The 13429-nt window shown below is 36.0% G+C and overlaps 2 protein-coding genes across 4 annotated transcripts; one reads left to right on the top strand and one right to left on the bottom strand.

The window, feature by feature from the left end:
• The first annotated feature begins 2643 nt into the window (after window positions 1-2643).
• LOC133698601 (probable plastid-lipid-associated protein 12, chloroplastic) lies at window positions 2644-6710 on the top strand. The gene is made up of 11 exons (XM_062121584.1): window positions 2644-2946; window positions 3023-3076; window positions 3436-3510; window positions 4033-4152; window positions 4780-4971; window positions 5126-5209; window positions 5305-5397; window positions 5954-6007; window positions 6119-6198; window positions 6276-6383; window positions 6464-6710. The coding sequence occupies exons 1-11, from the start codon at window positions 2695-2697 to the stop codon at window positions 6549-6551; spliced, it is 1200 nt and encodes a 399-aa protein (XP_061977568.1). The 5' UTR covers window positions 2644-2694; the 3' UTR covers window positions 6552-6710.
• Window positions 6711-9020: 2310 nt separating this feature from the next.
• On the bottom strand, window positions 9021-12920 carry LOC133691254 (uncharacterized). 3 transcript variants are annotated; one of them, XM_062111718.1, is made up of 4 exons: window positions 11155-12920; window positions 10381-10503; window positions 9711-9793; window positions 9021-9584 (listed from the first exon to the last, which is right to left on the bottom strand). In XM_062111718.1, the coding sequence occupies exon 1, from the start codon at window positions 12649-12651 to the stop codon at window positions 11491-11493; it is 1161 nt and encodes a 386-aa protein (XP_061967702.1). In that variant the 5' UTR covers window positions 12652-12920; the 3' UTR covers window positions 9021-9584; window positions 9711-9793; window positions 10381-10503; window positions 11155-11490. The 3 variants fall into 3 exon arrangements, with proteins under 3 accessions (XP_061967702.1, XP_061967858.1, XP_061967779.1); XM_062111874.1 differs by having other exon boundaries at window positions 9021-9559; XM_062111795.1 differs by lacking the exon at window positions 10381-10503.
• Window positions 12921-13429: the final 509 nt, after the last annotated feature.

The raw sequence follows: 13429 nt of genomic DNA, 5'->3' as shown, positions 1-13429 counted from the left end.
AGCCTTCAACTCGGTCTCCTGGGATTACCTAGATGATATCATGGGTTAATGAGGTTTGGCAGAAAATGGAGAAGCATGATTTATGAATGTCTTTCTTCATCAAAACTCTTGGTCCTCATCAATGGATCTCCTTCAAAATAATTCTTTGTTCGACGAGGACTGCGTCAAGGAGACCCGATTACCCCTTTTCTGTTTGACATTGCTGCTGAGGGCCTCTCGATCCTCTTTCAAAGGGCATCTAGTGGGAACATTCTCAAAGGGCTGCAATTCGCATCAGGAATTTGCTTCAGCCATCTATAATATGCAGATGACATGCTAATATTCATCCCAACAGATATTGATCAGTTAGTTCAAGTCAAAATAATTTTGAGATGGTTTGCTCTGATTTTAGGCCTTCATATAAACTTCCATAAAAGCTCCATTATTGGTATCAATGTCTACGATCACTTGTGCTTGCACTTGACTACATCTATTTTTTGTAGATCAGACTTCCTCCCAAGCAAATATCTTGGCATGCCACTGGGAGCCAATCCATCTCGTATCTCCACATGGAAGCCAGTGATAGAGAAGTTTCATAATTAAAAGGCTTCATATGTTAAAAGAGAGATTATTAAGCATGGCTGGTCGTCTTTGTCTTATTAAAAGTATCCTTAATTTCCCGCCTATATATTTTATGTCCGTATTTAGAATGCCAAAAGGGGTAGGCAAACTTCTTTCATCCATCCAAATACATTTGTGATGTGGATGTATCAAGCAGAGATCTTTCTGCAAGATCCAATGGAGACTAGTGATGTAGCTTGAACAAGATCTATGGCTGCCCAAATGGCTGCATCACTTGAAAATACTTGGTCAGAAGTGACAAGCCCTTATTGCTTACCAAGTTCTGGAAATAGTGGTTGTCAAATAGATCAGTTGGGTTCCGATCAAGAGCTGTAGTCTTGTTCCCATCATCGGTTAGTGGACATGGATTCTGTATACAGATACCTTACTTGATTCCATTGTAACGTCCGGAGAACCAGATCCCGAGAAGTTGAACAATCTGTAGTTGAAGGTAGCCCCTTTTGCTAGTCCAATTGTGTGATCGAGCACCTTGATGAAATTACATAATATCCGATTTTCAGACTGATGAAATTACATAATATCCGATTTTCAGACTAATGAAATTATGCATGTAATTTACAGTTGAAGAACAAGTCCTTGTAGCCCACAGCGTGGATGCAGTTCTCGTTAAGCGGATACCATCTCTGATAAGGCCATATTAGGTGATCTTGTACCTATCTCCCTCTCAAAAGCTAACTTATGCTGTGAGGCTTTCCCTCCTACTATGAACTCTCTCCACCATCCCCTTCCACAACCAACATACATTGGTGACATTCAAACGTACTCCAACAAACCTACGAATAGTGTCATCCACTCCTTCAAATGGGGGCAGGGAGTTGAAGATTTGCTCCAGTCTGGTTAGCCACGAGTCCATCTCTTCTTCCGAACAGAACTTTCCATGATTTCCCCCCTCTCTGCCGACATATTGTAGCTCAAAATCATCTACAAATACTGCATATTTAACATGATAAACAGAGAATATTGGACTAACACCACTACATTGACTTTCCACATAACTCTTTATTGCATCAACAACTTCAAATCCCCTTGCTTAATTTAGGTTCGGCAGGGTAAACTTCTCATCATCATCTCCTCCATTGACAGGGAAAAAAATATTTTTGAAGTGTTGTTTAAGTTTATTGATCGCATTATAGTTTTTAACCTCTTCTTATTTTGTTTATTCAGGTTCTGGCAGTCATAAGTTAACAGGGACTATGAATCATTACTCCTAAAAAACAAGCATGGTCCTCTAAACAGTCGAGGGGTTCCCTTTTTTATGGCTCGAGCTACTGATTTTATTATTAGATCCCCTATATTTAATCAGTTCTTCAATTGGGTCCCTCGGTTAAATTCCATCGACCATAAGTGACTGTTATCTGATGTAATAATGGGCACCTAAACGACTGACCCAATTTTGCACCCTTACATCAGAATATCAGAGGGATCTAATGTAAGGATTATAGACACTATCTATCTCTATATTGGTGTGATATTGTTCATTTTGAGCTTAAACCCTCATGAATTTGCTCTTGGGTTATACCCAAAAGACCTCACACCAATGAAGATATTTATCCATCCTTATATATTTATGATCCTCCCCATTTCTAACCAATATGGAATTTTAGTCGTATATCCAACATCTAATTGAGAAAAAAAATGAAAGATGGGGAAACCAATTGAGAATATCGATGGTTTGGAAACTACAACGAGAAACTTATAATAGGGAGACTAATTTGAGATTTGCCAACAAGAAATTAAAATAAGGGCATGAGAGATTTGTGGAGCTTACAAAAATCAATTAACAAGCAAAATATTGATCATTTGTCATCCTTTTTCATTGGTGACGTGGATCATTTCTCATCTTTTCCATCCTTCAAGTGACTAGAATTTACTTGTACCATTGCTAGCTGCTTAACTAACTGCCAAACATAAGTTGGCGCTAAGGATAACGGACACCACGTGTCAGACTGAGAACAGACCACGTGTCAAAATCCCATTAAGATATTTTTCTCATCTGGTTCCTTAAAGACCACTAACCAACTTAACTGAACAAACACTCAGTCTTACTAGATTCTTCGCTCCAACAAAATAAAAATGGCTCTAAAATTTCATGCTGCCATTCATTTAAGCTTGCAATTGAGCCCATCTCCTACATTATTTGCACCATCATTTTGTAAGCCTCAGAAACTCTTGAAATCATTAGTAAAAAAAACTCATGTTTGTCAGTCCTCTCTTGTCGATGAACAACAGCAGCAAATTTCATTCAATGAGCAAGAAAATCAGCTGATAAATGCCCTTGTTGGCATCCAAGGCAGAGGAAAATCAGCATCCCCTCAGCAACTCAATGTACGTCTTCTTGTTTTCCCTCTATTTCTTGATGAGATGCTGTGGTTGTTTTAAATGTAATGGGACTTTTTGTCAGGAGGTGGGACACGCAGTTAAAGTTCTTGAAGGCTTAGAAGGAGTGTCTGAACCTGTAAGTGATAAGTTTTTGGAATATTGATGGGTGGGATTTCTCTTCTTTTGTTTTTTTTTTTTTTGTATATAATTCCAGATTTTGATTAAAATTGTTAAAGTTTGATAGGTTTCTTTTTGTTTTTGGGTTTTATGACAATGTTTATTTACTTCGGAAACTAGAGTAAATCAAATTAAAGGTAGTTTATGTTTGTTTGCAGCATGATTGATTTCATAAGATTAGTTGGAGTCATCTGTAATTAGCCTAAAAAATTGACAAGTAAATGTTTTTGGAAAAATGGGAGGGGCAGATGAAATTGTAATGATGTGTTGGATCTTGTGATTGTTATGAATTCTGATGACTCTGAGTACCACCCACAGACAGGCTCGAACTTGATCGAAGGTCGGTGGCAATTAATGTTTACTACTAGACCTGGGACAGCATCTCCAATTCAGGTTAGATTGCAATTTGTTGCCATACATTTTTGTTGTGCTTTTCATGTAACTTGGTTCCTTAGTGTAAAATATTGGAATTTGTCCTAATTTTCATGTGACAACATCGGGATTGGATCTACTTTTCTGGTGCTTTTGTGTCATTAGACAATTTAGAAATCATCTGAGTAATATAAAACTATACATCAGTTTTTAAATTAAAAAGGTTATTTGATATAATATCATAATTTTAATTATAAATTCTAATTTCTTCACTTTTATTCTATCTTGAATGTGGGTTTATATCAGTTTCGAGCTCAATAAAATATTATTTCGAGAAAATATATTAGAAAATAATATAAAATCATTTTTTAATTCCACTAAATAGTTTAAAGTTTTGGTTTGAAATAGTTTTTTTTTTTTTTTTTTACAGAAACTTCAAAATCACAAAGTGGATTTGCTGGGTTGATACCATTTTGAATAGCATAAATTTCTCCCAGTGCATTTTGTGCTCATTCTGGCCATGTGCTTTGCAATATGCTGCAGAGAACATTTGTTGGTGTTGACTTCTTCAGCGTATTTCAAGAGGTATACCTTCGGACAAATGATCCTCGTGTGTCCAACATTGTAAGATTCTCAAATGCTATAGGCGAGCTGAAAGTAGAGGTATGAATCCACTATCTTTTCTAGTAAGTTATAAGCTTTTCCACCAGAAAAGTCTCATCAAACACCATTAGCCACCTCGATTAAGCGATGTGAGGGACGAGCCAGTCAGCCCGAGCCCATCAAGTCATTGCACTCGAGTCATCTTTTCATTTTTGAAAGCATGGCCTAAGAATAGAAGAAGGGACTAGGACAATCAGCATAGATGCAATGGTTTCTCCTTCAACCCTAAGAAGTATCTGACAAGCACATGCATCTTCAGAGCCATGCAAAAATGCTTTGACTAGCGTGTTTGGCAGTGTGGTTGCGGGTGCTTTCATGCCAATGATGTTTTTTTATTTTTTAAAAATCATTTTTGACATCAGCACATCAAAATGATCCAAAACATACAAACCATATTAAATTTTAGCAAAAAAAAAAGAGAAAAATTTTCAAATTTTTTAGGAACGCAGCCGCAGTCGCGTTCCCAAACGCTCCCTAAGTATTTTTCTCTTTTAAATGATGCATATAGTGAACAATGTAGAGGTTATAGCCCCAACTTCCATGCATCTGAAGTTCATGTTTCAAGCTTTGTTATAAATGACCCACTCCTCTTTCTCTTACCCTATGCACATTTCATTTTTCTCTCAGGCAGCAGCAACAATTGAAAATGGAAAGAGGATCCTTTTCCAGTTTGACAGAGCAGCCTTTTCTTTCAATTTTTTACCATTTAAGGTTCCATATCCAGTGCCATTTAGGCTTCTTGGTGATGAAGCAAAGGGCTGGCTGGACACCACATACTTGTCTCCATCTGGAAACCTTCGCATCTCGAGAGGAAATAAGGTATATAAGAACTACATGATCTTGAGCATCCTAAATTCAGTGTATATGCTGTTACCTTCTCTATTGGTGGGTGGGAGGTACTAATGATATTGGTTCAGAAGTTTTCTTTTGGTTTCATTTGCTGAAGTCATCAAGCAATGTTTCTGTAGTGCAGGGCACCACCTTTGTGCTCCAGAAGAAAACTGAACCTAGACAAAGATTGCTGTCAGCAATTGGGACAGGAACCGGAGTTCTAGAGGTAAAATCACAATCGTCTTTCTAGACCGTCAGAGGACGTGCTTTGTTAGCTAATATAGCTCCACGTTGCTAATTACAGAGCTATAACCTTTGCAGGCAATCAATGAATTTATAAAGTTAAATCAGAATGTTGCTAAAGATGAAATGGAACTCATCGATGGAGAGTGGCAGATGATATGGAGTTCACAGGTGATTGTGTGATGATGATTGCACAGATTTATTTATTTATTTATTTATTTAATGAAAAAAACTTGAATTGCCTATAAAATTATTCTTAAAACTTCATCTAATAGCTTAAAATTTTAGATTATAATGATTTTCTGATATGGTATCAAAACCTAAATGATTAAAATCTCACAACCATATTTTATTTAATTAAATTATAAAAATTAAGTAGAAAGTAGTAGTGAGTTCGTGTAAATTTCAAGTTCAAGAAATTTTACTTGAAAAAGCAAATCGAAGAATAATATAAAAATGTTTTTGAAACCTGAACTAATAGTTTAAGTTTCTGAGTTGAGATTGTTTTTTAACATGGACATCAGCACCATGAATAATATCTCTAGATGATACAAGGATGTTGATAATCTATCGTTGAATCATTCAAATTCAAGCGACTTTCTTCTTATAACACATTCAATATTAAATTTAAATTCTTTACTTGACACTGATTCTTAATTAGCTCTTAATATGATTTTTTTGTCAGTTCTACTTTACCTAGATCCAAATAGCAATTTTTATGATGCAGATGGAGACAGATAGTTGGATAGAGAATGCTGGCAGAGGTCTAATGGGAAAGCAGGTAAGCACAAAGGATGTCAATATTCTTCTTCATGTTAAATCTTCCTGCATGCCCAAATCTTCTTTACAAATCACATCCTAACTCCCTCACCCTCTACTCCTGCCATTTCAGATTGTCACAAAGAACGGACAGTTAAAGTTCGTGGTTGACATCTTGCTCGGTGTCAGGTTCTCCATGACAGGAACATTTGTGTAAGTCTATCAGCACTTTGTGGGGATCTACAGAGAAGAAATGCAAGTAAAACTGATATGGCACAAACTATTGGCAGGAAATCAAGTCCCAATACATATGATGTTAAAATGGATGATGCAGCCATCATTGGTGGCATGTTTGGACTCCCTGTGGAGATGGAAACCAAGATGAACCTAGAGTTGCTGTAAGATTTCTGGTCTTAGATACTATCAATAGATGGTTTTCTCCGCTGACCATTAACAAGAGAAGGTATACATGTTGCAGATATAGTGATGATAAAATCAGAATCAGTCGAGGGTACAAAAACATTGTGTTTGTGCATGTACGAACAGATGGAACAAGGCAGAAATAAACCAATTGGTGGATCAACCAAGGAGAATTTGCAACTTGTTTCTGTCAGTTTTCTTGATGCATCTTTGACAGAATATTAGAAAGAGGAAATTGTGAGTGTTCTTATTCAATTTGTATTACATATATATATACAGCATACAGAACATTGGTTTTCCTTTGATTTTCCCTTACCTCTTTTTTTCCTTGTGTAGAAAATTGAACTAATAATAGCATACCTGCTTGTCAGCTAAATGGAGATAAAAATCTGATAGATTTTTATGAAATTCAGGAGTAAATATTAATACTTGATGAATCCGTTTTGAAGAGATGAACGGATATAAAAATTAAAAAAACAAAAACATAATGATAAGAATATTTTCACGCAAGGAGTTGTGTGGTATTATTTTTATTTTTGGAAACAAAAACATAAAAATGGTTTGTTATTGATTTTTTTTAATGAAAAAAATAAAACCAACTATTATCAGAAATTTTCGAAACACTTTATTTTTTGAGAATGTTTTAAAATAGTTGGTTTCTATATTTTTGAAAGAAAAAAAAATATCTTTTATTTTAAGATTTTTGAGAACAAAAACGGAAAACATTTAATAAAACCCACAGCCCCAAACAAAAACAAAACGATAATGACTTTGGGAGACAGTGACTCGACGTCGAGGGTCCGCATCTGTGCGTTGAGGTAATAGCCCATGAAAGTTGGCCAATCAAACCCATATTTAAGCCTGGCCTTTTGGTTTGCTTTAAAACCATGGGAACTCATCTGGAATAGGCAATATTTGGGCCCTAAAATCTTCCATACGCAAGCTTCCATGTTAATTTTGTGATTGAATTAAAAAAAAAAAAAGATTCGAATATATAATTTAAGAACTATCTCAACCTATAAAAAATTTAAACTAGTGAGGTGTCCCTATATAATTTACATTATTAAATAATTTTAATTAAAAAATAAAATAAAAATGATAAAATTCAAATTTGTATAATTGAATGATTATTAAAATTATGATATCATATAAAAAGAAATTTATTTAAATAGATAAATAAAGTGTTTTATTCTCTTATAAACCTTCAGTTATAACAAAAAATAAAATCTACCTTCCTATATAGAACCCCACTATCAACAATAATTAGCCATGCTAAAATTATATATATCAACAAGTTCTATATATATATTCTAAAAAGAAAGGCCACCAACTAACAAGTAATTGCAGCATGATGTCAGGTCTCCGAGGGAAGAGCCATCGGATATAAATATGGTGCGAAGGGAAGGAATAAATCGCAGGCATGTGAGAGGGTCTATTTATCAATACATAATCAAATCCATCCAAATCAATTACTTTTATAATAATAATAATTTATTTTTAAATATTAACTCAATTACATTTAATCAAGTCAATTAAAAGTTTTTATCAAAGTTAATATCTTATTCAGTTTAATTAATAGTTTAAATCAACCAAGTTTTAAATCCTGAATCGGTGGAGTCAACCTAACGTAAGTTGGATTTAACAAGGGAAAAAACAAATAGAAAAGGAGGGCAAAGACGCTCCTCCGTGCGAGCTAATGGCAGAAATTGAAACCGTTAAAAGAATTGCATGCGTGCCACATTGCCTTTGCCCCTTTGAGCTTTAAGAACCCGTTATTAAAAAACAGCAATGCATAACCAACATCAATACAATTCTTCCTTGTAAAATCAGCCTCCTGGCTGAAAACCTTAACCGGTATAGGTTAAAAGAAAAACTGAAAAAACTTATTAACTATTTTTTTTTTTTGATAAAAAATTTAATCAAAACAATATCCTTTAATTTTTTAATTTTGAAGAGATCAACTTGGATAAAAGAATTGCATGCGTGACACGTTACCTTATCCTTCGTACGTTTCACAAGCGTGGAGGGAGGGCACGGTCACCACCACCAGCATCACTCCAAGTAAAAATATAGAGATTGAGATAAGATGTAGTGAGCATTTAGCGGGGAAACATCATCTATAATAATTACTTACCACAGCATGCTCTTGGAAGGTAATTTAATGCAAAGTTAAATTCATATCGATTTAAATGATATTGAATTTAGTATGATATTTTAGTCCAAGATTTTCTTTGATCACTTCAACCAGGATTATTAAATCCAATACCCATAACTTAGACAACGTTTTTTTTAAAAAAAAAATCGAATTAAATTTTGATAGAATCACAATTCACAAGTCAATTTTAGATCAACTTTTTTAACAACCTAACCCGGGCCCAGCTAAAAAAGAGAATAACTACTAACCCAACAAGGTATCTTGGGGGCAAAAAAATATAAAGTGTATTTAGCATCCTTTCTTCTTCTCGTGAGCTTTTTCTTTGTCAAGTAATATCAAGCAACCTAGTCTTTTTCACATTATTTCAGGCCCAAAGATCATGACTTTGTTTGCCAACCAAACCAAGGTAACGCGGTCTCCACAGATAGGAAATAGCCATCAATTGAAGTAAAGCCACCTCTGTAACCACACGAAGAGTGCATTTGCTCTTCAGACAAAATTTAAAGGAAAAATCTTAGTCTTCTCATGCAGCTGTGATGTTTGAAATATTCTTATGGAAATAATTAAAAGTATACTCTACTGTAGGACCCCTTGTATCCAAAGGAAAAAAAAACAAATCATGAAAGGTTGCTTCGTGGATTAGCCACGCATCTTGGAAGCTGGGTTTTCAAGGTTCAGCCACACAGGAAACAAGGATTTGGCCTTTCCTTGATTTCAAAGATTAAGCAAGAAACCTACGGCTCTACACCATGAATGATGCCCCCACAAAAACCGTAAATGTCAATTACCTGTCACTCGATTCATGACTAGATTATAGACACATGAGCTAGCATAACATGAACATGAATTCTGTCAAGATTCGACAAATAACATTGTATTAACAATGAACCTGATACAGCAGACAAACAGTTGCTGCCATCTTCCTGTCGGGTAAAGGAATGCAGGAACACAGCTTCAGGCAGACGCGGAGAGACCAAAAGTGTCGATCTCTTTATAAACCTGACATAAAAGGGATCCTCAGTACCTGACACAGAAGGAAAGACTTTAAAATCAAGTGATGGAACAAAAACCAATTGAATGCCACAACGATTATAAGAACTAATATTGCTAGTCAAGACTTATTGCAAGCTCATTAGTGTAGCAGACTCACCATCAAGTCTCCAAATTTCTGCATCATCCACCAGGACAATCACTCGTGTGGAAGCAACATAGCCTGCAGCTTAAAACACGCCCCTATAATAGGCAACCAAAAAAACATCTTAAAGCTAGCATCACATTTGCCGGGAAACATAAGCATCACATTTGCCGGGAAACATAAGCATCTCAGGAGCTACAATTGCTCAAACATTGGACACCGATTTTTATGATCAATTGAACTATCCAAAGTATGCGAGTTCTCAAAAAGAATTTTAAGTCACAATCTGTCTGCAATTACAAGTCAAGCTGCATTAACCTCATATGAGGAGACACTAAATGTTTTCATGCAAGATATTGCACTTTAGCTCTCTCTGAACAATCCAGTAACGGATATACCAAGGGACAGAGAAATTGTTGAGGCCATTTTTTTTCCAATTTTAGCCACTGAATGTAACTCCACCCTCTTTGACTACAAACAACAATAAGCAATAACAGTTAATGGCATCAAAGTACAAGTTTTGCACTAATAAGCAAAGTTCGAAGAGCAACACCCAACCAAATCTCCCAGCATTCTCAAATTGGAAACTGTACTCAGAGTCTCAGATGGGAAAGTTTTATTAGAATCTCCAACAGCTGGTTTTCTACTTCTAATCATATCTGGAATCAGAAAGTAATAAACCTACCATCCACTATCACTCAATCATGTGTAACTTTTTATGGCTACATGTCATAACAACCTGAACATAATAATAAAAAAAAAGTAATTAAGAGGGAGAAGTTCTTCAGGCTCAAAAGTTTCAGATCTCCTGAGAAAACCAAAGAAACAATAATAAAAAAAAGGCCATTTAGTAATTAAGTACAGAAACATGAACAAAATGGTAACAATTATAAAGGTACATGTGCACAGATCAGAACAGCAGGCCTCCCTTCCCTGCAATCAAGAATTGAAATAATACTAGAAAAGTAATCACAAATATAGTAAGGATAATTTGGATAAAACATTCAGAAAGGCATTCCATGGAAAGGAAAAAAAAAAGAGCAAACGCGGTAGAAATGTTTATGGAATTAGACAAATGAAAAGCCAGTACATCATGGTTATAGATTTACGCCACATGTTCCAGGTTACATCCGGCTCAAAAGCCATAAAATGCAACATACAGATTTATGCTTTTAACAGAACTAACATTCACACTAGCCCCCCATTACCTGAACCCTCCCGCCCAAATACCACCCGCGGTAGCCTAAAAAGGATAACAAGATACAACCTAATTCCTAGGTTTTGCAATCTGAACAAGGGAAAATTGGGGAATCAAAACAAATCCTCCCTTATTTCCTCCTTTCAGACCAACAAAACATAAAAGAGAAAAAAAAAATTAAACTAAATCTACAAAGGTCACATTTATCCTTTGTGCAGAGACATGAACATGATATTCCATCTATTCAGAGAAGAGACTTACATTAACGCGGGACAAAAGATTAGTCACCACCGCCAATGCTCTTCTCCAAGGACACTTGATTATCATTAGAAGTGTCCTCCTTTGAAACCATTTTGTCTTGCACAACCCTGTTGTCAGCAGTATCACCTTTAGACAGGCTCCTGCACCTTTGAAACCAGACAGTCTGGTAAAAGTTAGCTTTCCCTCTTCATCATTTGCTTCATCAACTGCATCAGTAGCTACAAAATCGTCTCCTTTTTCTACATCATTAACAAATCCACTACCTGCCTTCTCATCCTTAACCTCATGCTTCATGATAAATTGATCATCAGTGCATTTTCTTCCATACAAACATCATCACTCCCCTTCCTCCTTATCAACATTACTAACATTCCTCCCTACTCTCTCCATTTCCACCCACTCCATCACCTCCTCGTTACCGTCGTTAGCTACAGTATTCACACCAATATCAGATCCTCCATCACTCTCATTCTCAGAAACATTCTCCACAACCTCCTCATTAATATCTTCCAAAACCATAGCACTACTGCTACTCTGACCATGCTGCTGATGCCTCTCCAAAAACTGCAACCTCATCCTCAAATCCCCTAACTCACTCTCCATCAAAAACAACCTCTCTTTCAAAGTCAAATTCTCCTCTTCCAATTGCGCTATATGCGTGTCCTGATCAGCAACCCTATTCTCCAAAACATTATTATTATTATTATAACTATACTCCCCTCCAACACCACCACCACTCGGATAAATCATCTCAAACCTACTCAAATCATGATCCAATCTCCTTTCCACTTCCACATGCTCTTCCACATCACTCTCCTCATCATCCTCATCATCCTCACTCGCTTCATTTCCAGGGGATCTCAACCTAATCAACCCTTTCATCGATCCATACCCATCAACACCCCACTCCTCTTTCGCCATATCACCTAACACCTCCCTCGAAGGCGAAAACATCGGAGTTGGCAACATTGCCGGAGTCACCGGACACGGAGAAACCAACGAAGCAATCCCGCCAGATTTTTTCGCCCGGATAATAAACGACGTCGTATTCCTCGGCGCATAAGGCGCGAACCGATTATTAAATTTCTTCTTTGGATGATAATATTTCCGCGCTTTCATTCTGTTTTGTGTTTGCAATTCATTCAAACTCGGTGGCTTATACCCTCCGCCACCGCCGCCACTTACACCACAAGATAAACCAGGGTTATTATTGGAATTTTCCATTCTTTTGTTGTTGTTGGCATTTTTACCCTTCCAGTTGCTGCTGCTGCTGTTGCTGCTTCTAGGCTTTGAAGGAACAAAATTATTATTAAACTTCGACGGATTTTGAAACTTCTTGAAAGGTCTCTGGTTCATCATCATCATCATCAACGGCTGTGGTTGATTCATGGCTTGACTGTGACTCAACATCTGTAATTGAAGATGAATCGGCGGTGGCTGACCCATCAATTGCGGTGGCTGCTGATTCATGATTGACGGTGATGGCTGATCGTTCATTATTCAAACCCTAAGACAAAAATAAAAAAGAGGCTCGGTTTTGACGTACAAAAATCTAAATTAGAAAATTAGATTTGCAAGTAAGATCAATTCCCGTCTACTAAGAAGAAGAGGATGAGAAATTAAGATCAGATCGAGAAACCCTAAAAAGATCGGATATTTTTCGACTTTTTAAAACTTCTTTAATTTGTTTTTAATTTTAGAGATCTAGAGAATTCCTGGTTAATGTCTTTTTAGGGCTGTGTTATTGTGTTAGCGGTGGGGTATAAAGGGGCTGTTTATATAGGGGATAAAGGAGATTTATGGCGGTTGGATTTGGGGGTTTTGTAATGGACGGTGGAGATGAAAGGACGTGTCGGTTTGAAAGGGTTTTGATTTGACTGCTTGAAGGCGATAAGTAGGGAAATTGCAAACTAGTCTTTATTTTCTATGGGCTTAGGGTTTGGTTTATGAGATATTGAATATTTTAGTTTGGAGAATGAAGGGACTTTGCAACTTGGTCCTTTAGAGTTTTTGTATTTAATAACCATTGTAGAAGTACTTCTATGTTTCTTTTTGAAAGAATTTTGGGTTTTGGATAATCATCTAAAACAATCCCTTTCAAATTAGTATTTTCAGTAATATTAATTTGAATAAGTAGCATTACTTGAACATTATGAGCTGCTCAATGTTAGAGTTTTTTTTTATTTAATAGCAAATTGTTTCTTGATTTAATTTTTACTGGATAATTGTTTGCATAATGTTGTAAGTTGAATAAAAAAAATTCAACGCAAATATA

Source organism: Populus nigra, chromosome 1, assembly GCF_951802175.1.
Source record: "Populus nigra chromosome 1, ddPopNigr1.1, whole genome shotgun sequence".
In the NCBI taxonomy this organism is placed as follows: domain Eukaryota; kingdom Viridiplantae; phylum Streptophyta; class Magnoliopsida; order Malpighiales; family Salicaceae; genus Populus; species Populus nigra.
This window is presented reverse-complemented; position numbering and strand designations above follow the sequence as displayed.

Bases quoted from the DNA above. Each gene is read 5' to 3' on its own strand.
- LOC133698601 (XM_062121584.1), top strand. From the start codon at position 2,695: ATGGCTCTAAAATTTCATGCTGCCATTCATTTAAGCTTGCAATTGAGC. The intron at 4,972-5,125 runs GTATATAAGAAC...TCTGTAGTGCAG, and splicing joins GCATCTCGAGAGGAAATAAG to GGCACCACCTTTGTGCTCCA. The intron at 5,210-5,304 runs GTAAAATCACAA...TAACCTTTGCAG, and splicing joins CAGGAACCGGAGTTCTAGAG to GCAATCAATGAATTTATAAA.
- LOC133691254 (XM_062111718.1), bottom strand. From the start codon at position 12,651: ATGAACGATCAGCCATCACCGTCAATCATGAATCAGCAGCCACCGCAA.